The sequence below is a fragment of the Labrus bergylta genome, chromosome 24 (genome assembly GCF_963930695.1).
Source record: "Labrus bergylta chromosome 24, fLabBer1.1, whole genome shotgun sequence".
NCBI classification, from domain to species: Eukaryota; Metazoa; Chordata; class Actinopteri; order Labriformes; family Labridae; genus Labrus; species Labrus bergylta.
Window position 1 is genome coordinate 2,462,983 of NC_089218.1, and position 24,409 is coordinate 2,487,391.

General features: G+C 43.0%; 4 protein-coding genes across 5 annotated transcripts; 1 reads left to right on the forward strand and 3 right to left on the reverse strand.

Moving 5' to 3' along the window:
* Positions 1 to 1,217: 1,217 nt before the first annotated feature.
* Positions 1,218 to 5,649, reverse strand: zgc:110699 (uncharacterized protein LOC325371 homolog). Of its 2 annotated transcripts, none has more exons than XM_020654362.3 (8): positions 4,572 to 5,649; positions 4,349 to 4,451; positions 3,644 to 3,700; positions 3,462 to 3,535; positions 3,189 to 3,327; positions 2,737 to 2,830; positions 2,107 to 2,178; positions 1,218 to 1,973 (listed from the first exon to the last, which is right to left on the reverse strand). In XM_020654362.3, exons 2-8 carry the CDS (start codon positions 4,398 to 4,400, stop codon positions 1,865 to 1,867), a joined length of 597 nt encoding a protein of 198 aa, XP_020510018.2. In that variant the 5' UTR covers positions 4,401 to 4,451; positions 4,572 to 5,649; the 3' UTR covers positions 1,218 to 1,864. The 2 variants fall into 2 exon arrangements, with proteins under 2 accessions (XP_020510018.2, XP_020510017.2); XM_020654361.3 differs by having other exon boundaries at positions 4,349 to 4,476.
* A 110-nt stretch (positions 5,650 to 5,759) lies between these two features.
* LOC109999329 (NADH-ubiquinone oxidoreductase 75 kDa subunit, mitochondrial) lies at positions 5,760 to 12,023 on the reverse strand. The gene is made up of 19 exons (XM_020654364.3): positions 11,883 to 12,023; positions 10,362 to 10,435; positions 9,983 to 10,074; positions 9,768 to 9,875; positions 9,602 to 9,678; positions 9,445 to 9,526; positions 9,147 to 9,277; positions 8,877 to 9,062; positions 8,644 to 8,778; positions 8,434 to 8,548; positions 7,947 to 8,092; positions 7,731 to 7,859; positions 7,406 to 7,535; positions 7,151 to 7,311; positions 6,842 to 6,996; positions 6,532 to 6,707; positions 6,313 to 6,447; positions 6,156 to 6,228; positions 5,760 to 6,066 (listed from the first exon to the last, which is right to left on the reverse strand). The coding sequence occupies exons 2-19, from the start codon at positions 10,429 to 10,431 to the stop codon at positions 5,975 to 5,977; spliced, it is 2,193 nt and encodes a 730-aa protein (XP_020510020.1). The 5' UTR covers positions 10,432 to 10,435; positions 11,883 to 12,023; the 3' UTR covers positions 5,760 to 5,974.
* A 1,472-nt stretch (positions 12,024 to 13,495) lies between these two features.
* unc50 (unc-50 homolog (C. elegans)) lies at positions 13,496 to 20,018 on the forward strand. Its single transcript, XM_020654342.3, has 6 exons — positions 13,496 to 13,618; positions 17,417 to 17,688; positions 17,780 to 17,900; positions 17,992 to 18,131; positions 19,302 to 19,409; positions 19,504 to 20,018. Exons 2-6 carry the CDS (start codon positions 17,421 to 17,423, stop codon positions 19,638 to 19,640), a joined length of 774 nt encoding a protein of 257 aa, XP_020509998.1. The 5' UTR covers positions 13,496 to 13,618; positions 17,417 to 17,420; the 3' UTR covers positions 19,641 to 20,018.
* Positions 20,019 to 20,629: 611 nt separating this feature from the next.
* Positions 20,630 to 23,777, reverse strand: LOC109999330 (inosine-uridine preferring nucleoside hydrolase). Its single transcript, XM_065952120.1, has 8 exons — positions 23,619 to 23,777; positions 22,776 to 22,952; positions 22,513 to 22,692; positions 22,127 to 22,238; positions 21,894 to 22,030; positions 21,706 to 21,783; positions 21,181 to 21,291; positions 20,630 to 20,847 (listed from the first exon to the last, which is right to left on the reverse strand). Exons 2-8 carry the CDS (start codon positions 22,950 to 22,952, stop codon positions 20,695 to 20,697), a joined length of 948 nt encoding a protein of 315 aa, XP_065808192.1. The 5' UTR covers positions 23,619 to 23,777; the 3' UTR covers positions 20,630 to 20,694.
* Positions 23,778 to 24,409: the final 632 nt, after the last annotated feature.

Below are 24,409 nucleotides of genomic sequence, written 5' to 3' on the forward strand. Positions count from 1 at the left end.
GGGTCTGTACTTTACAGATTTCAATCAATCAATCAATCAATCAATCAGTATTTGGCCTCCTACTGGGCTTCTTGAGATGGTGAACTGGAGGCTTCACATGAGTAAACAGGCTACGTCCACTTCATATATAAAGATTGTTTCTGTTTGCTCCAACATAAATAAAGAGCAAAAAGATTCAGTGTTAAATTCTTTCAAATAAGGAAGAGGCTGTACAAAAACTCCCGGCCTGTTTTATTTTGTCTTTACACTCTGGTGTTGGACCAGAGATGTAAACACAGAATCAAAAACTCTCTGGCCATAAATAGTTTTGAAATTGTGTAAATCTTGATTCTTGGTGTGCACACTTTCATCCTCAGTGATTATACATGCAGCTCAGAGGGGGTTGGTGGTTTGCTGGTTGGTGGGTGGAGTCGTTGATGTATGATAAATTGATAGTGGGATTGACAGAGCGGTGGGATGGAGAGTAAACACGCTGACAATTTTCCCATAATGCCTTCACGAGTGGCTGCAGACAGAGCAGAGTGGATAAACTGTGCAGCCTGACTCACCTCTTCCTGCAGCTGAGATTTTATTCTGTCCTCTAACGGCTCCAGCAGACGAAGGAAAACGCCAAAAACAATCGATATTTTCCTTTTTCTGCTGCTTTTTCCTCCCTTCTCTCTCTCTTGCTGATCATAAAGTTCAGAAGTTCAGCTGAAGATAGATGTATGGAAAGAAACAAAGCATCTGAGCTGAATAAAGCCAAAACTGTAATGAAAGCCAGCCTCTCTATCTTTACACACAGTTACATCATCTACACACACACACAAACACACACACACACACACACTCTTTAACTCTTTGACTCTCACGCTGACGGACTTTATGAGGTCATATTTCTGTGTTTCTTCAACAAACTACACATGAAAATGTTGGATAATAAAACAAATTTTGGAGCTGACTTTTACAACCACATGTGATCCTTAATCGACTTTTTCCAATAAAGGGGGCTTTGGAAATAATAAAAAATGAATAATTCTTTATAAATATAACAGCCTGCACTCTTCAGGGAAGTCTTTCCACTTGGTTTTGGATCCCGCTGATGAAGCAGTAAAATTCACTGTGTGTATCAAACGAGGGAATTACCACCCAGGGATGGATTCAAGGATAGAAGGATGGATGGATGGATGGTCTTCTTAATTAGAAAAAGTGTTTAATTCATTCTTTCCACACTAAACTGCACAGGAGAAAAGATTTATTTGCACATACGTATTTATTCATTTAAGTTCAAAATGTATTTTCACCCAACAGAGTCTTTATTTGTGTTTTTTATTGATTTTTTTGTTGATTTTTATTTCTCTTGCATGCCCTGATTGGTGGAACATTAAGCACTTTTATCAATTTCTTTTTTAAATCATGTTTGAGTAGGTTTCTTCTCTCTAATGTTTTCCCGTTACATCTGTTGTGTAATTTGTGTATCATGGTGGATGTCTCTTATCTACAAATCTACCGACAGGTACTTAAAAAGTGACCTGATCCTGATCCTGATCCTTTTTTAAGACCAAACAGTGGATTTAAAAAAATCCTGTGGGGCCGTTTTAAGTCCGAAACACCGAATTAAACGACTCTACCGCCCTCTAGTGGAGGATATAACACACAACAACTTAGGACAAACACTCCTGAATGTGACCTGATCTAAATCACAGCTCCCACCTCCCACCTGTCAGACCTGCAGTTTAGGAAAAACATCCAAAATGATTCACTTGTTTTAATATTTTATAGTGCTGCAAATAAGCTATACTGTCATAAAGAACAGCCACAGTTTTAATGTCCTAACAGGTATACTAACAGGTATACTAACAGGTGCTGGTTTTGTTCTCTTCGGTCACCACTGCATGGTTTTGGAGCGGGTCAGTTTCCGGGTCAGAGCGTGACGGACACTCAGCATGTAGGAGCGACGGTCCGGCAGGGGGCGCTGCTGATCCAACACCACCCTTTAAATCACAAGATACACAAGCAGTCAGTTAGTAGATGTGTAAGCACTCTACAGTGTTTTGAATTTAGACTGCAGTACCCATTTTAACCACTAGGGTCAGAGTTACATATTGCTCTTTTAAAAACACAAACCTGATGAGCTGAAACACTGCAGCTTCCACGGCTAAAACTGCCTCTGCAACCGACAGCTCCCTGAAAGCACACCTGTACACACACACACACACACACACACACAGGAACAGTGGATGTTAATCATGCATTGGTGGTAATCTTTCCAAATGAATTGAACTGCTCAGAGATTTCATGTCACTACATCCTCCTTGAACTTTATCCTACAAATCTCTGGAGAAACTTGTTTTTCCCCTGCAGGGTTCGGGGTCTAAATTACGATCAGGGGGCTTTTATTTTGAACCAACTGAAAAAGTACCTGCGACCGGATGCAGTACTGTTCAAAAGTACGGGAACTTGGATGTGAATTTGCAGCATTTTATTCCGATTGTTGTAAAGTCAAGCACAAAAGTGATGCGTGCAACAAGCCATCGTTCAGACACACAAGAGGTCTCATTAAGGAAATCTCTCTGAGAGTCTTGAGGCTGCAGGGGAACAAAAACATCAATTGACACTATTTTAAGATCCTCAGAAAGTAGTTCCTGTTCCTGAGACCAAAAGTTCTGTGAGGAAACAAAAAACTTTGACGCACTTCTTGTCCATAATGTTTCACATCGTCGTCTCTTATGAGGGACCTTTAAGAGACAAACAAACCTCAAATCTTTGGCCAGTCTCTGTCCTTCGTCTGTCGTCACCTGCCGGCCGATCTCCAAGTCTGCTTTATTGGCTACCAGCACTGTAGGAACAACTAACACACACACATGTGTGTTAGTCAGTGTGTGTAAAAACTACACAGATGTTACAGATGCAAACACTAGGTTCATGTTGAATGCATTGGGCTGGCTCAGAAGTTTAACCGCTTGCATGTTATAGTTAGATAAGAAAAGCAGAACTCCAGACGTCTTGACACAAATGTACACTTTTTAAAATGATTCCAGATGTTATTTTTTCTGCACTTAAGGAAAGAAAATCTCATTTGAATTTAATGATCTACAGAAAAAACTTGCACACAGACATTCTTTCTTGATTTTAGAGATATTTAAGGGAACATTTGTACATAATATCTGATGTCACATGCAGAGGAATCTTCTTAACAAGTTTCCTACCCAGACTCTTTTTGGTATTCTCGATGAGCTTCTTGAGTCGAGGCACCTCCAGGAAGCTGAGGCGCTGTGTGATGGAGTAAAGCAGCAGGAAACCGTCAGCCCAGCGGATGGACGACTCCAGAGACGCCGCAGAGCTGTCCTGCAGAAAAATCAAGACACATTCAACCGCATGAGAAAGTAACAAATAAAGGAGAATCTTAACATTTAGATACATAAGATGGTTATTCATTGATCACTTTGCAGGGTCATAATCAGTGATGTCAGAGGTCATACCTTACAAGCCGTGTCCAAGATCTCCAGATCCACAGATTCCTGATCCACTAAGCGACTGCATCTGTACGTCACCTCTGTGATTAAACACACAACATCACATGTTTCATCCTGACAGCCAAAGAAGCAAATGAGTGTAAGTGTTCCCCCGTCTCAATAATGTTTAATGATGTGAAGGTTCTTACCCTTTTTATGGTCGTATTCCCCGATGAAGCGCTTGGTAATGAAACGAACACACAGAGCTGCAGACACAAAACAGACACAAACAGAGCGAGCAGCCAGAAACACGTTAACTCTCTCTCTCTCTCTCTGTGTTACATACTGAGCATACTCATGTTTTTAACTTTGATTCACACCTCTGTGCCTGATCTAAATGTGTGAGACTTCTCAGAAATGTGATTTATCATTTTTTAAAAATCATCCAACATGTGCACATGGACACTTAGACTAAAAATCTGAGTCTGTGACGGTTGTAAACAACAAATTTGAGGGGACGTCACAGCCTGTTCCACTGCTGCAGGCTGAAGTCATCCACAGGAACATTTCATTTACTCACAAGATGCAAACAAAAAAAAAAAACACAGAATGTCCCTTTAATAAAACTGCACCTGTCTGTTTTCCTTCAAAGCTTCTGCAAACGTTATAAAGTCTTGTGCAGTATTTTAACATATTAATATGAAGAGATGCTGGGAACATTTTACACACTCAGACGACTTCAGAGCGGTCAGAGGTTTCCATATTTAGCAAATCCTCTTAAACCAGTGAGCAGAACTTGACCCTAAACTTAACCTCAAACTCCACATCGCTTCCCCGTGACGATGGTGTGACAGCAGCTTTAACTTCTGCTGCTGTTTTTCTCTGTGCATGCATGTTTCTGTGTTGTTGTTTACCTGTTTTCCCCGTGTTCTGAGCTCCCAGTATGAGGAGTTTAACTGGAACCATTTTAGTCTTCAGGTCCAGTTATGAGTCCACTTTGTGTCCCTGCATTAAACCCTGCAGACAGGAAGAGAGGAGGCACCTTTAAGATGCATTAAGATAATAAAATTAGGACTTTAAGATACTTTCAGCTTTGCAGAACAAACTTCATACTCATGTGAAAGTTTGCATACAGACCTGAATGTGGAGAGAAGTAGGGATAGGTCTCGGACACTGAGCAGACGGAGAGTGAAGAGGTGTGACTGTCTCCTCTCTTACTCTGTGTGTGTGGGTGTGTGTGTGTGTGTGTGTGTGTGTGTGTGTGTGTGTGTGTGTGTGTGTGTGTCTGTTCTCTCTCTCTCTCTCTTCAGGATCATTATATGACAGCAGCTATTTGTCTGGAGGAGCCGAGTCCACCTCCACACACTCACACCTCGGTCTGGATCTGCTCAGGACGCGTTTAAACACTTTACTCAGAGTCCTGAACTAAAGATGAAATGAGTGAGACACACACACACACACACACACACACAGAGTCAACATGTTTCTGAAGAGGCAGCTGGGATCCACTCAGCCTCTTTGTGTGTCAGACATAATCAGATTAAAATACTTCACAGGATTCACCGATCGAGGACTAACCCAACTTTTTCCAGTCAATGATGTAAACGGGACAGAGCAACTCTTTGTCACTCCTTCTGGACGTGCCCAGAGAGGTGTGTGTGAGAAGGACATCGATCCAGAGCCACAGCTGTCAGTATTTGGAGTGGCACGGAGATGGCCTTGATCCCATGGAGATCTCTGCCTTTAAGCTCGAGCTGCGCTAAAAGATATTCACACTCAGAGGCCATCAAAAACCCAAAACCCCATGGATCAAGAACCAGTCCCAAACTGGCAGGAGAGGGCTCTGAGGCTCTTGGTATTTGCTGAGCAGAACCACAAACACTACAGCTGCGAGGGGACGAGGGGGCGGGTCCACTGCAACATTACAGACTGCACAGAAGGGTGGAAGGCGATGGCTGTTACTGCTGCAGCTAAACATGAAACTGCATGGATCAGATAAAGTCCGGGACTCTAGTCTTGTGTGTGTGTGTCTCCTCCTCTTTTCTTCATGACCATCAAGACGTCTCATTTTGTTTAATTGGAAGCCCAACTGGTCCCCTCTGTATGGGCTGCTGGGTCAGTGATGTCATGGCACATTTAAAGCTGGAAAAAGATTCACTACTCAAGGGTCAATCAACAAATTCTAGAAAGTGTGAGGCCTGTATTTATCTGCATTTCTGTGGGACAGTCTCCGGAGAGGAGGGGGAGGGGGGGGGGGGGGTAAAACCAAGCATGACGAGCAGAAAATCAAGAAAACTTGATAAATCAACGAGCAGTCAGAGAGGAGACGTTCGTAGGGTTTTATTCATAGAGCATACATTTCTCACCGTTATTCAACAAAGATCGCTCCAGCTGCAGGAGTGAAAACCATTTACAAGGACAACTTTAAATTAAGGAGCGACACCGCATTTGTTCACAGGTGTGTGTGTGTTATAGAAGAGGACAGAGGGTTTATTGTGCGTCCGTGTGTGTGTGTGTGTGTGTGTGTGTTGTTTCAGCGTTCAGCAGACTGACGGCTCGTCGACGGCGGCGGCTCCTTCTGTCACGGCTTTGACGCACTTAGCCATCGTCTGTGAAGCCCGGCTGATGGAGTCTGAGCGCAGGAGGAGATTATTTTAACATTCTTTTATTTCTGTCTTTTATTTTGAAACTGTCTTTTATTCTGAAAAATGAAAGTCTCACCTGTCATGTAGAAGTCCTTCACAGAGAGTTGAGGGGGAACCAGAGGAGCAGCGAGGAGTTCCTGGTTCACAGCCTGAGAAAACACAGCGTCATCATTTTATTCCTTTAATCTTAAAACTCTTTCAGATCAAGTGCGTCCATGTTTTAGCGTGGTTACCATGGCGAGCTCGTTAGCCTGCTTGAAGTAGTTAGCCTCCTCCACGTCGTCGTAGCGGACCAGATTAGGAGAGACCTCCGCTAACCTGAAGCGCACGCCCTCCAGAGACTCGTACGGCAGCGTCACACCGGCCAGCTGCAAGAACACACACACTTTATAAAAAACTCATCACAAGAGTTAAAAACATCATGAACATCGTGTCAGCGGCGTCCTGCGTACCTCCGACACCGCTCTGATGACCTTCCAGTCCTCACGGGCCATCCCAGGCGCCGTGACGGCCACGCGGGTGTGCTGGCTGCGGCCCTCCGTGTTCACATACGTGGCGTTTTTCTCCGTGTACGCCGCGCTGGGCAGGATGATGTCGGCCATCGGTGCTCCGGCGTCTCCATGGTGACCTGGAGGAGTCATAGTCAGAGATCAGCGACTTTTCACCCCCCGCTTGTATTCTCATGGTTAGTGTCGAGTGTAAACGTGTGTGTGTGTGTGTCAGAGTGTGTGTGTGTGATTGTGTGTGTGTGTGTGTGTGTACCCTGGTAGATGATGAGGCTGTTTTTTGGCAGGTCGGCTCTCGTGATGCAGCCGGCGTCGGCTCCCAGAAGGAACAGGACTTTGGGAGGATTGTTCCGGATGGCGTCCACACCTGGCTTATAGCCCAGATCCAGCGCAGCCACCTGACTCGCCACTCTGCACACACACACACACACACACACACACACACACACACACACACTCTGTATTAGTCGTAACCTTGTACGTCTACTCGACAGTTTCAGGAACCCTGAAAGTTTTCTAAAGGAGGTCAAAGGTTTAACCTCAAAAAGCCAGTGTCAGGGTTTACCTGTGCAGGACGTTAAGGACCTTCCAGCCGTCCTCCACGCCGCTGCTGGTTCTGGCGTTCTGAGCGATGGTGGAGACGGCGCTCATGATGGCGGCTCCGTCTTCTCTCTGCAGAGCGCTGCTGCCCACGAGCACGACCGGACGCTTCGCAGCTGACAGAGTCTGGAGTCGGGGAGAGGAAGAAAATATTAAACAAAAAAAAAAGGAAAATGATAAATCAAAGTCACATCGGGTTCAATCAAAGTGCGTCTCTTACCTGGCAGAAGGGGTGTGTGCCGTTAGCGAGCTCCGTCAGCACCGCCGTCTCCTCTCCCAGGTGGTCGTATGAGTAACTCAGGTCGACATCGTGACCGACCATCGCAACACGCAGCTCGTTGTGCAGCCAGCTGAGTGACGGAGAGGAGCAGGGGAGAAAGAAAGAAAAATATAATCACAGAGTCTCATCATGCATCACTCAAAGCTACGCTGCTTAGCTTCACATAAAGACTAAAATCTGCCAAACTCCACCTGTGAGCATCTGTGGTGCTGAGAAAACAGATCTCACATCTTGTGTATTAGATCAAATGAGTGGGTCACTTCACCTCTTGCGGATTCTTGCGTTGAAGAGCGGCGCCTCGTAGCGCGGGTTTGTTCCCACGAGCAGCAGCAGGTCGCAGTCCTCGATGCCGGCGATGCGAGAGTTCAGCAGGTAGTTAGAGCGCAGGTCAGTGCTGCAGAGAGAGACACACTGCATGACTTTAAGGAGCCTTTAAATGGAATATTCTTTTACTTTTTTCTTCATCAGTTCGTGGGCGTACCCTGCGCCCGACATGGGGAAGAGCTCCTCGGTGCAGAGGCTCTCCGAGTTGAGTCTGTTGAGGAGATCTTTGAGGGAGACCAGAGCTTCAGCGTCGGCCATTCCTCCTGCGATGGCTGCAACCTCAGAGCCCTGCACGCTCTGCAGCTACACACACACACACACACACACACAGTAACAGTCATGGTCAGAGACATCAATTCAAAAGCAGTAAAAAGGAGCACACTACGCTGAGAAGATGGAGGAAGGAGCAGCGTTGTTGCAGAGCAGGAGGATGCAACAGAGGACTTTAAACGTGATATATATGTATATATATTATTTTTAAGTGATGGTCCACCACAAGGTGATTTATATTTAATGTATTCTTCATGTTATTGTCTTTTTATAAACATGCAAATTGGATCATTTTGTGAGTTTTTAAAGAGATATAACTCTCCGATACCGAGAAGTGAAACAAGTCACAGATACAGAAGCCAACGATCACTTACTGCTCCTGCAACACGAGTGAGAGCGTCCTCCCATGTTGTCGGGGTCAGCTGACCTGAATCGTCCTTCACCATTGGCTGCGTCAACCTCTGCCTCTTCAGACCGTCGTATGCAAACCTAACGCCAACAGAAAGGTGAGATTTTTATTTTTATCTGGATCAAGTTCAGAGTTTTAAAAGTCCTAAAGCTGTTGTCGTTTTTTTTTTTTTTACCTGGTTTTGTCAGAGATCCATTCTTCGTTGACTTCTTCGTTAAGGCGGGGCATAACCCTCATCACCTCGCCGCCTCTCGTGCTCACGATGATGTTACTGCCGACAGCATCCAGGACATCGATGGACTCAGTTTTCCTACAAGAAAAAAACAAATAAAAGATTTACGCTTTAGGAACAGCATGAACAAAATCAAGACACAAAATGAAAACGCTGAGGGTGAAACTCTCTCCCACCTCGTCTCCCATGGTCGAGCGGTGAAAGCGTACGGTTTGGAGGTGAGCGCTCCGACAGGACAGACATCGATAACATTCCCTGAGAGTTCTGACATGAACATCTTCTCCACGTACGTCCCGATCTGCAGGTTGTTTCCTCGTCCTGTCGTTCCCAGGTCTTCTACACCGGCGATCTCACTGGCAAAACTAAAAAAAAGAGGCAAACGGTGAGTCATGAATGTGTTGAACGTGCTGTTCAAGACATTTCTGTTCTCTTAAGATTTATATTACCGGACGCAGCGCGTGCACTGGATGCAGCGGGTCATGATGGTCTTGATGAGCGGCCCGATGTTTTTGTCCTCCACCGCTCGCTTTCCTTCTGAGAAACGACTGCGGTCTGCACCGAACTGCATGGACTGATCCTAAAGCGGAGCAGACAGAGAGTTTACAGGGACACCTCACACCTGACACCTGTCCTGTCTTATCAAGGCAAAAATTGCCCAAAAAAACAACAGATAAGGATTGGACGCAGGTTGAAAGAAACGACTATACCGCTCTAACCTCTGCTCAGTAGATTTTGTTTGGTTACCTGCAGGTCGCACTCTCCTCCCTGATCACAGATTGGACAGTCCAGAGGATGATTGGCCAACAAGAACTCCATCACTCCCTCTCTGAAGAGACAGAAACATCCGTTAACACAAGTTGATTCAAACGTTTGAATGACATTTGAATGTTTGGATGTGTACCTGGCTTTGCGAGTTTTCTCTGAGTTGGTGAGGATGTTCCAGCCCTTCATGACGGGCATGGCGCAGGCTGCTACAGGCTGAGGGACACATCACAGCACACACAGGTCAATAAGACGAGAGCAATGCTGCAACATTTAAAGGATTATTGACAGAGGCACTCTCTTACCTTTGGCGCTTTCTCGATCTCCACCAGACACATACGACAGTTTCCAGCCACAGAGAGGCGCTCGTGGTAGCAGAACCGGGGGATCTGGATTCCTACTTTCTCACAGGCCTGGAGAGGAAATCATTTCAGTTTAGAGCATCCAACAAGAAGAAGACGAGGACATCAAATCACCAACAACTTCCAAGGAAAACAAAATTCAAGTAAAGAAATGTGACCTGCAGCACAGTCGTCCCAGGCTCCACCTCCACTGGTTTCCCATCCACAAACACTTCCACCATGTTGCTGGCTGCACGCACCGAAGTACGCACTGCGAGTGGAGACATGAAGGTCAAACTTACTGCAATCAAACTTGATCCATAATAAAAGTTGGACATTATTTGTTCTGATAGGCAAGATGTCAGAAGGAATGGAGAATAGGAAGGATATTTCTGTTCACGTAAAGTGTGCTCGATGCCATAAACGTAAAAATTATTTAAATACCTTGAATGGAAACAAACAACTAAAGTAAAAGTGGGGAGATTTAATGTGGTTGGTTGCCTTGACCTTGACACACACAAATATGTGTACACACAAACACACACTTAGAGCTCTTACCAGTGTTACCAGCCATGCCACTCTTGGCAGCTCCGGCCAGAGCCCGGCTGACGGACGGCAGACGCAACATGACGCTGTGAGAAGAAAGAAACAGAAAGAGATGATAAGTGATCTTACTCTCTGATCATTAAGGAAACATGTTATGTTGAAGTGCTGGCTTCTCTGACAACAATGCAGCAGCCAGTATGTCCTCCTTCTAACTTTAGATTCTGCTCCTGAATGCTCTGGATTTGTTTGGACCAGAGAAGGTAGGCGCTTTTAAGGCAACCCCCCACACGGCCGTTTTGGACGCCCCTCGGTTTGTCAGATATGAGAGCAGTTATCAGGTCAACAGGTGTTGCAGCGATGGAAGCGGTCAAGAGAAGTGGTTCAGATAGAAGTGATTGTACCCGACCTAAAAAGCCTCTGCATGTTTCTAATAAGCTCCACGAGCAGAAACGTGCTCAAACTAGGATCAATATTGGAGATGCTTTTGAAAAATGGAGAGAGGTTAGAACACAGAAAGGTTTACAGACCCATGCAGAGCTGGATAAACACTGAAGCTTCAGAGTCCACCACATGGTGACCTGAGTGAGCATCCACTCTAGAGAGGAGGGGGGGGGAGACAGCTCTCTATGATGTTTAGAATTTAAACTGCAGTACACATTTTAAACACTTAATTAATATTAATTTACTTATTATTTACCTTGTTTCATCAAAGTTCATAATTATGTAATTAATGCAAAGCTGCAGATTTTAAACATGCACAATACATTTTATCAAGTTGTCACGTCACATAATAGAAGACGTGATCAAAACACCAGAAGAAGAACTTAAAATATGATGAAAATAATATAAATTATGACGCTTTCTGTGATAAAAAACTTTGATTTTTAACTCTATTGTTTAGGTTGGCAGAAGATCAGTCTGTAGAGTCTTGGATTGGGAACTGGAGGGTCGCTGGTTCAAGTCCCAGCGAGGACCAAATCTGGTAATTGGTGCCCTTGAGCAAGGATTTGAATTAATTAATAATATTAATTAATTAATTAATTGCATTAGATTTGTGTGAAAGGAGAATAATAAATAAATAAAAAAGCTTGATTTACTATTATTACTGTTAACAGTCACTAATTAACTCTAATGAATAAACATTCATCAAAGTCTGATCTTTAAGTTTAGACACATTTTAATGTTTTTAATGAATCATAACATTGGTGTTTACTGGATTATTAACTGTCACTATCAACAACATGTGTTTTTATTAAAATGTCCACAAACATTACACTCTAAAGAGACTGTAAACATAAAAAAAAAAGACTTTTATAAAGTGTTAGATTGATCAGAGACAGTTTTTAAACAGTGTGGAGAAGTAAACACCTTCAGGCTAACAGAGCTAGCTGACAAAGCTAACTCAAGGACACGGGCAGCGCTGTGTTGTAAGCGGGTAAAAAAGGTCAAACACTTCCTTTTCAGACTGTCTAACTTTATAATAACGTATCAATATAAAGGTGCGTAAATGCATAAAACGTTTCTGGTTCTTACCTTTTCGCTATTTGGCCTTCTTGACCAGAACAGCGGTGGTTAAAGACACTCCAGTCAGAGAGCTAATGAGTCGTTAGCGGAACTGGCTCGCTTCTTCTTCTACTCATTTTTTATTGGCGGTTGACAAACAACGAATTTTGCGCATTAGCGCCACCAACTGGTCTGGAGTGTGAATATAAATGTGTAATATGTCAAATAAAAAAATAATAATAATAACAACACTCTTTTCCATTTTTTAAAGTTACTTCAGCTGTGCAGTCTGTCTGTAAACCGGTCACCAATGTGTGTAATAGAAGAGAATAGATGTTTATTGCCATTTGCACAGGTACAGGACAGGACAGGTACTTTGGAATTATTGTGCGTTTCTCCCTGAGTCAGCTTCTACAAAAAAAGTAAAAATATATATCTAAAATAGAATAGCATTATAAGAAAAAAAGAGTAGAAAAATACAAAAAAAAAGTAAAAATAAATAAAATAAAAATAACAACACTCTTCTCCATTTTTTAAAGTTACTTCAGCTGTGCAGTCTGTCTGTAAACCGGTCACCAATGTGTGCAATAGAATAGAATAGATCTAAGCTAAGCTGCAAAAAGGACAGATTTAAAAATGCTTTTTTTACCTACTGCAACTGCACTTTATAATGACTTCCCTTTAAGTAAGGACAGAAGACATTTCAACTTTTAAACTTTAGCCTGAGCTGCATATATCATATATCATATATCATATATCAAATATCAAACTGTATTGTGGGCTCATGTTTTTTTGTATGGGTGGGATATGTTTGTATATATGTGTTGTGTGCATGTATATATGTGTTGTGTTGTGTTGTATGTTTGTATGTATGTGTTATGTTGTGTGTTTGTATATATGTGTTGTGTTGTGTTGTGTGTTTGTATGCTGGCTGCTGGAACACCTACATTTCCCTTCTGGGATGAATAAAGTATATCTTATCTTATCTTATTTATCATATTGCCATTTGCACAGGTACAGGACAGTACAGGTACTTTGGAATTATTGTGCGTTTCTCCCTGAGTCAGCTTCTACAAAAAAAAGGTTAAAATTATATATAAAATAGAAAAGCATTATAAGAAAAAAAGAGTAGAAAAGTACAAAAATAAGTAAAAGTAAAAATAAATAAGTTGTAGTAACAGCTGAGTGATTTAAAATAAACTGTACAGAAGTTACTGTATTAAAGCAAAGATATAACACAAAAAAAAGAAAGAGGGGGACACTGAAATTAAAATATAAATAAGTTTTCTTTTTGCACTTATTATCTCTTATTGCACCTGAGGTTATTGCACACAACACTATGGAAGCGTATTGCATTCATGTGGGCATTTGTTTTTGCCTGGTTTCTTGTTAAAACGAGAAAAAGATCTCGTTATAACAAGAAAAAGATAGCTTACTTTTCAAAGATTAATCATTAAAATAACGCAAACTGAAACATTTTAAAAGATGCAGTATCGAACAGTATCAAGGTACTGAAATGTTTGACAACCTATATTAAATAGCCTAAATGAGATAGGCAAAAAAAACCTCCCTTCCATTCTTTTTACTGTCCGTGAGACTGACGTTCATCAAAAAAATCATCGTAAACTACATTACCCATGATGCTCCCACTCTTACCGGAAGTAACTACGTGTTCACTTTCGCGACAGTTCAGGAAGCGTCTACGAACAGCTACAGATACAAACAAGAGTCGGTGCTTTCTCCTGTCCAGGAGTGCAGCAAAGCAGGTAAATATGATCCATAAAGAGTCATTTATTCACTTTAGATAATATTTAACACACAGGGATGTTTTTTAAACCGCCCTGCGTGTTTAAACAAAACTGTTTTGGCCTGATTATCTTTCTGTTGGTTAGCATCGAGCTAACAGCGTCGACTTTAAAGGAAATTAAACACATGACTGTTTGTTGGCTGTTAAATTGATATTGTGCAGAAATGATGGAGTTTAAATGTATTTTTTTTGTCTGAAAACATTTTAATAATTGTGTGTATCGTGACGTTATTTAGTTTATATCACTCATATGTTGGTAATAGCATCCCCTCTTTCTGTGTTGTCATAACTTATTAATATTTACAACAGATTAAACATTAAAATGATTAATTATTACACTTGACAACATCAGGGAGTGCAGCTTTGAGTCTGATTGGACACACAGGTGCTGACAGGAAGTGACCAGAGGCAAAGTACAACATCCACAGCTGTTCTTAGTTATAATCAGCATCAAGAACATCCTAAATCTCCTCATTTTCATCATCATTAAGGTCGTAGGTGTTCAGAAAGAGCTGGGTCTTTAGCTTTTTCTTAAAGGTGCAAAGGGACTCTGCAGATCGGGGTTGGTAGTTCGTTCCACCACCGGGGGGCGACAGAGGAGAAGAGTCTAGTTAGAGGCTTACGACCCTACAGTTCACTTAGCAGACGCTTTTATCCAAAGCGACGTACATCAGAGAGTAAGAACAACACAAGCAAGGATCTAGAAAAAAGGGAACAATGTGAGTAAGAGCAAACGATCAGCTTTGAGTCTGATTGGACACACAGGTGCTGACAGGAAGTGACCAGAGGCAAAGCACAACATTGAGGGCAGTTCTTGAGAGCTCTAATCAGTATAGAAACCATCTTATAAGTCATCGTTATCAAACAGAAACCATCGTCATTACCATCATCATCATCAATAATATGGAGACCATCATCATTAAGTTAGTAGGTATTCATGAAAGAGCTGGGTCTTTAGCTTTTTCTTAAAGGTGTAGGTGGAGTTTGGAAGTTCATTCCACCACCGGGGGGCGACAGAGGAGAGTCTAGTCAGTGGCCGTTTCTGAATATCCACAGTTCAGTAGTCAGTTCTTTTAAGTCGGAGTTTCAGTAGACTGAACCCTCGTGGTCATTGTTTGGGTCCACCTCAGTATACTGAACATTTCAGTATGGATACTAACTTACGGGTTTCATGCAGTATGGATCGGATGCGTGCTTTCAGGAAATGAATTGTATTTTAACTCCCACAATGCTGTGCGAAATTAAACGTAAATCGTCACGTCACGTCCGCCTCTAAATCAAAACAAACGAGCGTGGATTCATTCAATCAATTTTTAATCTAGAGTTAAAGTCCCGTCTGAAATCACTACTTTAAATTAACAACAGAAAATAAAAAAAATGTCTGCATTATTATAAAACCTTTCCCCCTCTATTTAAATAATGATGTCACTATTTAAATAATGATTTCACTATTTAAATAATGATTTCACTATTTAAATGTGTCTTTATTGGTTTATTTTATATTCTGTATGTTACTCTCTTTCATTTGTACTTGTCTTTATGTACTGTATGTTATTTAGTTATTTAATCTTTTACTTGATTTACGTTGTGATATTGTTTTTTGTTTACCTGACTGTATATGAGCATTACTCTTCTTGTATAAAGCTAAACAAAAAAAACAAAAAACAAATGGGTGGATGCGGCCGGTTCGGGAAATGTAAATGACGTCACTTCCTCACTGAATGAATCAGAAGAAGTAGGAACAATCTGCCTACTGTGCACGCCTACTGAATAGTAGGTACTAAACAGTAAACAGCAGATAGTAGGTACTAAACAGTAAACAGCAGATAGTAGGTACTAAACAGTAAACAGCAGATAGTAGGTACTGAACAGTAAACAGCAGGTAGTAGGTACTAAACAGTAAACAGCAGGTAGTAGGTACTAAACAGTACTAAACAGTAAACAGCAGATAGTAGGTACTAAACAGTAAACAGCAGATAGTAGGTACTGAACAGTAAACAGCAGGTAGTAGGTACTAAACAGTAAACAGCAGGTAGTAGGTACTAAACAGTACTAAACAGTATACAGCAGATAGTAGGTACTAAACAGTAAACAGCAGATAGTAGGTACTGAACAGTAAACAGCAGATAGTAGGTACTAAACAGTATACAGCAGATAGTAGGTACTAAACAGTATACAGCAGATAGTAGGTACTGAACAGTAAACAGCAGATAGTAGGTACTAAACAGTATACAGCAGATAGTAGGTACTGAACAGTAAACAGCAGATAGTAGGTACTGAACAGTAAACAGCAGATAGTAGGTACTAAACAGTAAACAGCAGGTAGTAGGTACTAAACAGTAAACAGCAGGTAGTAGGTACTAAACAGTAAACAGCAGATAGTAGGTACTAAACAGTAAACAGCAGATAGTAGGTACTAAACAGTAAACAGCAGATAGTAGGTACTAAACAGTAAACAGCAGGTAGTAGGTACTAAACAGTAAACAGCAGATAGTAGGTACTAAACAGTAAACAGCAGATAGTAGGTACTAAACAGTAAACAGCAGATAGTAGGTACTAAACAGTAAACAGCAGATAGTAGGTACTAAACAGTATACAGCAGATAGTAGGTACTAAACAGTAAACAGCAGATAGTAGGTACTAAACAGTAAACAGCAGGTAGTAGGTACTAAACAGTAAACAGCAGGTAGTAGGTACTAAACAGTATACAGCAGATAGTAGGTACTAAACAGTAAACAGCAGATAGTAGGTACTAAACAGTAAACAGCAGATAGTAGGTACTAAACAGTATACAGCAGATAGTAGGTACTAAACAGTAAACAGCAGATAGTAGGTACTAAACAGTAAACAGCAGGTAGTAGGTACTAAACAGTAAACAGCAGGTAGTAGGTACTAAACAGTAAACAGCAGATAGTAGGTACTAAACAGTAAACAGCAGATAGTAGGTACTAAACAGTAAACAGCAGATAGTAGGTACTAAACAGTAAACAGCAGGTAGTAGGTACTAAACAGTAAACAGCAGGTAGTAGGTACTAAACAGTATACAGCAGATAGTAGGTACTAAACAGTACTAAACAGTAAACAGCAGATAGTAGGTACTAAACAGTACTAAACAGTAAACAGCAGATAGTAGGTACTAAACAGTAAACAGCAGGTAGTAGGTACTAAACAGTATACAGCAGATAGTAGGTACTAAACAGTAAACAGCAGGTAGTAGGTACTAAACAGTATACAGCAGATAGTAGGTACTAAACAGTAAACAGCAGATAGTAGGTACTAAACAGTATACAGCAGATAGTAGGTACTAAACAGTAAACAGCAGATAGTAGGTACTAAACAGTAAACAGCAGATAGTAGGTACTAAACAGTAAACAGCAGGTAGTAGGTACTAAACAGTATACAGCAGGTAGTAGGTACTAAACAGTACTAAACAGTAAACAGCAGATAGTAGGTACTAAACAGTACTAAACAGTAAACAGCAGATAGTAGGTACTAAACAGTACTACACAGTATACAGCAGATAGTAGGTACTAAACAGTACTACACAGTAAACAGTAAATAGTAGGTACTGACTAATGACAGATTGAGGAGGTACTTGGTAATTGGGATACAGCCAGAGACTTGGGACCCTGTTGTGAAGGTTGGATCAGAGCACCACTGATGTACCTTAAGTGATTCAACCCGTCCTCCTCTCCTTCATCCTGACTTCTTCGCCCTCCTGTCCTCTTTAAACGTGTTGTTTGATTCTGATCTTCAGCACCATGTTGCCGACCACCTCGCCGCACACAAACGGCGCCCTCGGTTCCAGGGACGCTGCACGTCACACGGCAGGTGCAAAGCGCTACAAGTACTTGCGGCGGATGCTCCACTTCAAACAGATGGATTTTGAATTTGCCATGTGGCAGATGCTTTACCTTTTCACGTCCCCGCAGAGAGTCTACAGAAACTTTCACTACAGGAAACAGACCAAGGATCAGTGGGCCAGAGACGACCCGGCTTTCTTGGTGCTGCTCAGCATCTGGCTCTGTGGTACGTCTGACACACTTCAGTCACAGCTGTATCTTTAGATTTATATGGATGTATTCCACGATAACTTCTCTCTTTCTGTATTCCTCTGCAGTGTCGACGATAGGCTTCGGTCTGGTTTTGGACATGGGGGTTCTGGAGACCCTGAAGCTGCTGCTGTGGGTCGTCTTTGTTGACTGTATAGGTGTAGGTCTTCTCATATCAACTCTTATGTGGTGAGTACAAAGTTTCCTCTCAAAATGATACAGAACGCCATCACGTTCTCTTGACTGTTTGTGACATATTGATGTGTTTGTTGTGTTTCAGGGTCATCACCAACAAATACCTGCTGAAACATCCGAGCAGGAACTTTGACGTGGAGTGGGGCTACTCGTTCGATGTTCACCTCAACGCTTTCTACCCTCTTCTAGTCATCCTGCATTTCCTGCAGCTCTTCTTCATCAACCGTGAGTAAACTGTGACCCGACGACAGCCAAGCGGTTTGGATGCACCCCATGTACGGAGGCTGGAGTCCTCAGACCCGGGTCTGAATCCAACCTGTGGCTCCTTTCTTGCATGTCATTCTCTCTCTTTCTCTCTCTCCCTCTCTCTCTCTCTCTCTCTCTCTCTCTCTCTCTCTCTCTCTCTCTCTCTCTCGCTCTCTCGCTCTCTCGCTCTCTCGCTCTCTCGCTCTCTCTCTCGCTCTGTCTCTGTCTCTGTCTCTCTCCCTCTCTCTCTCTCTCTGTCTCTCTCTCTCTCTCTCCATCACTCTCTCTTTCTCCCTCTCTCTCTTTCTCTCTCTCTCTCTGTCTCTCTCTCTCTCTCTCCCTCTCTCTGTCTCTCTCTCTGTCTCTCCCTCTCTCTCTATGTCTCTCTCTCTCTCTCTCCCTCTGTCTCTCCCTCTCTCTCTCTCCCTCTGTCTCTCTGTCTCTCTCTCTCTCCCTCTGTCTCTCTCTCTCTCCCTCACTCTCTCTGTCTCTCTCTCTCTCCCTCTGTCTCTCTCTCTCCCTCTGTCTCTCCCTCTCTCTCTCTCCCTCTGTCTCTCTGTCTCTCTCCCCCCCTCTCTCTCTCCCCCTCTGTCTCTCTCTCTCTCTCTCTCTCTCCCTCTGTCTCTCTCTCTCCCTCCCTCTGTCTCTCTCTCTCTCTCTCTCCCTCCCTCTGTCTCTCTCTCCCTCCCTCTGTCTCTCTCTCTCTCTCTCTCCCTCCCTCTGTCTCTCTCTCTCTCCCTCTCTGTCTCTGTCTCTCTCCTCTCTGTCTCTCTCTCTCTCCCTCCCTCTGTCTCTCTCTCTCTCCCTCCCTCTGTCTCTCTCCTCTCTCTCCCTCCCTCTGTCCCTCTCTCTCTGTCTCTCTCTCCCTCTGTCTGTCTGTCTCTCTCTCTCTCCCTCTGTCTGTCTCTCTCTCTCTCCCTCTGTCTCTCTCTCTCTGTCTCTCTCTCTCTCTCTCCCTCTGTCTCTCTCTCTCTCTCTCTGTCTCTCTCCCTCCCTCTGTCTCTCTCTCTCTCCCTCTCCCTCTGTCTCTGTCTCTCTCTCTCTCTCTCTCTCCCTCTGTCCTGTCTCTACAATAAATAAATGAAAAGCCTTTACTAAACATAGTGATGGATCTTGTTTGGAGTCAGACTGTTTCTTTGTGTGTTTCAGACATCGTGGTGATAAACTACGATTGGTTTCCAGGATATTTCATCGGGAACACTTTCTGGTTGATCTCCATCAGTTATTATCTTTACATCACGTTCTTAGGGTACAACGGTGAGTCACGCTCAAACGCAGAAACCTTCACATTGCTCTGATCGGTCTCCCTGCTTTCTGTCTGATGTTTTGTTTGTGTGTCTTTGCTTCTCAGCTCTGCCGTTCCTGAACAACACGGTGGTGCTGCTGTACCCGTTCGCTCTGCTCGCCCTCCTCTACGTCCTCTCACTCTCTCTGGGCTGGAACTTCACCAAAGGTCTCTGCTGGTTCTACAAGTTCAGAGTCCAGTAGAACCAGTTGGTTTCTGAGTTCGGACACTCTTTCTCCAGCTGGTGAAGACGACTCGGACTATTTGACTCTTTGATTTTCTGTTTGGCTCTTTTGTTGAGCCGGGAGTGAATGATGTGCTCGGACTAGAAACAGCAGGATGGATGATTAACGGCTTTTATCGTTGTTCTTTTTGTATGATTTGTAAATAGTGTCTCGGCAGGTTTGTGATGTAAACAACAACGATTGTTTCTTTAAAAAAACAAACAAAGATGTCATCCTGCTCATTGGGGAGAAAAAAGGAAAGTGGAAGAACGTGTGATGCAAACTTTATTTCTCCTTTTCTTTTTTCTTAAAGTGTACATTCCAGAGCACTTTCAATAAAAGGTTTTATTAACTTAAGCCGCCTCACTTTGAAGCCCTGGAGAGTCTTGGAAATGTTTTTAGAGCACTTAGGATTTTCCTTGTAGTGACATGTTGACGCCTCACAGTGGCGCTGTTGCTTAACAATACTGTGCAGTTGCAATATGGAAACGCAAAACACGTCGCTGCTTTCAAATTCTCCGAGTTGCACACTCTTTAATATGCCAGAAAATGAACTCCTGAGACAAGAGATGACGGGTAAGTGGACGAATCATTTTTTTATATTTGTGGTTTAGAGTACAAAAAAAAAAAACATGCAACATTGATACTTAAAGAAAAATCAAAGCCGCATTTGCAAGAAATCAATTAACGTAGGTCCCGCCTCTCTCAGGGCAATCACAGTTTAGGACTTTTGGGATGGCCAGTCAGATTTCTAGGGGGCCACACGCCACTGAGCCACAGCTGCCCCAAGATGTTTCATGAGATCAAAAACAGAAAAAGTTGAATTTGATCGAGATAATAAAAGAATTGCTAATGAGAAATATTATGTTTTATTTCCTTACACAAAAATATTTTCCACAGAGCATCACCAATCCCCCTCAGATAATAAATGTGTAACCAAAGACTCAAGAAATACACAAAAACAGATATTAAATGGTCCTGTAGAGTTTATTTCATTCTTTAATCTGCTACGTCCTGCATGTTTCAAAGATTTCTATTCGAGTGCATTCATCAACAGTTTCTTGAACTTCCCCTTGTCGGCTGTCTTCATGATGATGGCCTTGTGTTTCTTCTTCAGCAGGTCCAACTGGTCCAGCACCATCATGCCTCGGGTGTGTTTCCCCTCCAGCTCCACCGTCACTGCAACCTGAAGAGTGAACGCACAGAGTCTTTAAACTCAAATTTATACACTTACATACTGGGCCCCTGATTGGACCAATTATTGCCGTGAAAGCTCCCTCGACTTGTTCCAACTTGAGGGAGCCTTAATGTGTAAGATGGGGGATTATGTGTCAGGTTATTCTGACATGTTGAAGCACATGCACAAATCAAAGTGTAAAGAAGGAGCTGCAGATCAGGAGCCTTTAAGATCCTGTGAACATTTGAATGCAGCGTTTGTTTCATGAAGGAGTATCCTGCATCCCTTCGGCAAAACTAAGTCTGAGTTTAATATGTAAAGGTATGAATGCAGTCTGTTTACCTCTTCACTCTCTGTCACCACAGAGTCGTCAATCGCTGCAGCTAAGGCGTAACAGTCACAGCTGTTGAACCCAAACACCATCTCCTTCTGAAACTCCTCAGTCTGCAGCATCTGCAGGTCGACAAGCCAACAAACATGAGACGTTTAAAATATGTACTGCAGTTTAAATTCTAAACATTACAGAGATCTGTCCCCCCCCCCCCCCCCCCCCCCCCCCCCCCCCCCCCTCTAGAGTGGATGCTCACTCAGGTCACCATGTGGTGGACTCTGAAGCTTCAGTGTTTATCCAGCTCTGCATGGGTCTGTAAACCTTTCTGTGTTCTAACCTCACCTCCAGCATCTCCAATATTGATCCTAGTTTGAGCACGTTTCTGCTCGTGGAGCTTATTAGAAACATGCAGAGGCTTTTTAGGTCGGGTACAATCACTTCTATCTGAACCACTTCTCTTGACCGCTTCCATCGCTGCAACACCTGTTGACCTGATAACTGCTCTCATATCTGACAAACCTGAACACTGATCGTACCTTCCTGGTGTGAGCGTAAATCTTCTGCATGAAGCGAGCCTTGTCCGTGTCCTGGGAGAGCCATTTGTCACAGAAAGACTGAGGGAGGAAAATGCAAAGATGGAAAGTAAGTGAGGCAGCCTCCTTTTTTTAAATTTCAGTAACATGTGTATGGAAGCCCTGAGGTGCATCCAATACATCATACACACCCAGGACAGGCTGTTTCTGCAGCTGAACTCCCAGGCGGCGATGTAGGTGGGGCAGGTGAAGCGGTCGAGCACGATGAACGCCGCTTCAGGATCGGCGACAAAGTTAAACTCTCCGCAGATTGTGGTGTTACCTCTGGCTGCAAAAACACACACACACGACAAACATGTTTATTCAGCGTTCACTCTAAATCAGTGCGGCCGACATGTAGTGACGTAAACAACAACAAGCTCACAATCGGTGTTTCCTCCCATGATGTAGAGCGATTTCACTTTCTTAGGGAAGGAGGAGTCCAGTTGTGCAGCGACAGCCAGGTTAGTGAGGGGTGCCGTGGCAACGATACTCACCTGCAAACAAAGAAACACAAAAACAGGCTTAACAAACGCCCATGACCCATTATGTGATATTTGATTCGTCAACCTTTTCCAGCAAAACCTGTTTTGTTTTTTTTGCAATATGATACATATATACATAAGCTGTAAACCCCTCCTTAGAACAGGCTGTTTCTGTGTCTGTAGCTTTAAACATGTAAATGAGCTGTGTTTGACCACGCCCCCTCTCTGGAAGGGCTTGGTTGTCTCAGGCTTTCTCGCTCCATGTCCTATTGGGTTTCCCACCCACCTCTCCAGGGTTTTCTTTCACAATCTCGATCATGGCCTTTACAGCATTCCTCTTATTCAGCAGGTCCAGGCCCGGAGCGTCGGGATCCGGGGCGTCCCCCAGCCCGTCCTTTCCATGAAAATCTCCAGCGTTACGTTTTATAGCCAGCACGGGCTCAGCACAGCCGCGGTACACCGGGATCTGTGTGCAAGTATGAACACAAAGTGATTCCACAGACACGCACACTTCATTACATGCAAGTTCTGGCACGATGATCCACTCACATCCAGTCTGCCGCACACCTTCAGCACCCGCAACGTGTTCTTCAGGACGTTTTGCAAAGGGGTGTTCCCATGGCAGCAGGTGATGCCCAAAATCTCAACATTAGGGGCGGCGAGGGCCATCATGATCGCCATGGCGTCGTCCACCCCTGTGTCCACGTCGAGGATCAACTTCTTCATCTTATGAGGGAGGAAGAAAAGGAGATTATGTTAAAAATAGATTTTATTCTATTTTAACTGTAACCTGCACTTGTTCTACTGTCCAGCAGGGGGCGACTCAAACGTATAGAAGTCTATCGCAATGTGTTCCTGCTCCTCAGTTGATTTATTCCCTCCTATTCCTATCGAGTTTACAGTCTCAGATTTCAGTTTCAAATCTTCTTCAATATGATGATCATTTAGTAAATTCTGGTCCCATTCAGAGTCGAACAGAGCAGAAAGCAGGGGAGGAGTTAAGCTGCAGCTTCCTGTGATTGGCCTGAAATTGCTGCGACAGCGATAAAGTGCAGTGTGTTCAAAGTATCGAACATTTCTTTAACCTGGCATTGTACATGTGTTTGATCCATTCCCCATATGTTAACATGAACAAGGTGGATCTGCAGCCAGTTAGCAGAGGGAGCGCCATACCTTTTGGCTTCACTTTTGCAGGGCGTTCACGTCGTCTATCTCTTCATACAGTCTGTTATTCCAAGTCACAAGATGATAAAAACATCTTCTGTGCGTTTAGCTGTAGTCAAGTCACATTCCTTATGGGGTAATAAAATCAATCCTCATGCAGTCCTTACAAAACACAAAAGAGTCCACAGAGTGTAAAGAAAGAGAGCAGAGAGCAGAGAGTGAACTTACCTCTCAGGAGTGTGCAGCAACAAGTCAGACGCTCTTCTGATGATTCTGCCGCTCTCTCTTTCTCAACACAACGGTGGATGTGGGAATGTAGCACAGCAGGAAAAACACACCCTTCTTCAGATCCTGCAAGCCTAAAGACAGCTGCAAATAATACAACTTTAATATGGATACAGCCTATAGCACTCACTGGAATTGCACAGCAGCGTCTAGACTCCTCCTCCTGCTAGAACCGGTTTATATATCTAAAAGACAGAAAATGCACATGCAGGGTAGATAGTGAAGTTGACTTGTGTATTTTGTGGTTTGCGGTGAATCCTCTTCAAGCTGAGAGTTACAGGAAACTTTGGGGTATTAACAATCAAAGTTAAGGGAAATCTTTGTAAGAGCTGTTATTTATAGGACGTGTTTAACAAATTCACCAATTTTAAAGAAGATATCCTTTATTAAGCCCACTTTAGGGTACACTGTTATTGAGACATACTACACACTCTAATGGAGAGATGTAAGAGTGAAGGGGATGCACATAGAAGAGTCTGTGCTTTATTAAGTTTACCATAAAACTTCTATCCAAGTTTAAGGCCCAGTCTCTTTCTGGCCTGATGTTGCTGCACCTTTTATCAAACAAAAGCAGCTCCAAATTAGATGCCCTTGTGCAGTTAGTGTTGACTAGTTTGCAGATCAAAGTAAACTTATAAGAAAGGTTTCTCCCTCTGTCCCACAAAGCAGAAAGACAGCAGGATGGTTTGGAAGGTAAAGTCAAAATGTATCGAGACGCTTTGCAGAATATCACA

What these genes read in the sequence shown, in the direction of transcription:
- LOC109999329 (XM_020654364.3), bottom strand. Translation starts at nt 10,431, where the DNA reads ATGTTGCGTCTGCCGTCCGTCAGCCGGGCTCTGGCCGGAGCTGCCAAG. An exon ending in GAGAAAACTCGCAAAGCCAG is followed by an intron (nt 9,527 to 9,601) that starts GTACACATCCAA and finishes CTGTCTCTTCAG; the next exon opens with AGAGGGAGTGATGGAGTTCT. An exon ending in GTCCTTAACGTCCTGCACAG is followed by an intron (nt 6,997 to 7,150) that starts GTAAACCCTGAC and finishes GTGTGTGTGCAG; the next exon opens with AGTGGCGAGTCAGGTGGCTG.
- zgc:110699 (XM_020654362.3), bottom strand. Translation starts at nt 4,400, where the DNA reads ATGGTTCCAGTTAAACTCCTCATACTGGGAGCTCAGAACACGGGGAAA. An exon ending in TCAGAACACGGGGAAAACAG is followed by an intron (nt 3,701 to 4,348) that starts GTAAACAACAAC and finishes TTGTGTCTGCAG; the next exon opens with CTCTGTGTGTTCGTTTCATT. An exon ending in AGACTGGCCAAAGATTTGAG is followed by an intron (nt 2,179 to 2,736) that starts GTTTGTTTGTCT and finishes GTGTGTGTACAG; the next exon opens with GTGTGCTTTCAGGGAGCTGT.
- unc50 (XM_020654342.3), top strand. Translation starts at nt 17,421, where the DNA reads ATGTTGCCGACCACCTCGCCGCACACAAACGGCGCCCTCGGTTCCAGG. An exon ending in CTCATATCAACTCTTATGTG is followed by an intron (nt 17,901 to 17,991) that starts GTGAGTACAAAG and finishes GTTGTGTTTCAG; the next exon opens with GGTCATCACCAACAAATACC. An exon ending in GCAGCTCTTCTTCATCAACC is followed by an intron (nt 18,132 to 19,301) that starts GTGAGTAAACTG and finishes TGTGTGTTTCAG; the next exon opens with ACATCGTGGTGATAAACTAC.
- LOC109999330 (XM_065952120.1), bottom strand. Translation starts at nt 22,952, where the DNA reads ATGAAGAAGTTGATCCTCGACGTGGACACAGGGGTGGACGACGCCATG. An exon ending in CATGGGAGGAAACACCGATT is followed by an intron (nt 22,031 to 22,126) that starts GTGAGCTTGTTG and finishes GTGTTTTTGCAG; the next exon opens with CCAGAGGTAACACCACAATC. An exon ending in TTTACGCTCACACCAGGAAG is followed by an intron (nt 21,292 to 21,705) that starts GTACGATCAGTG and finishes GTCGACCTGCAG; the next exon opens with ATGCTGCAGACTGAGGAGTT.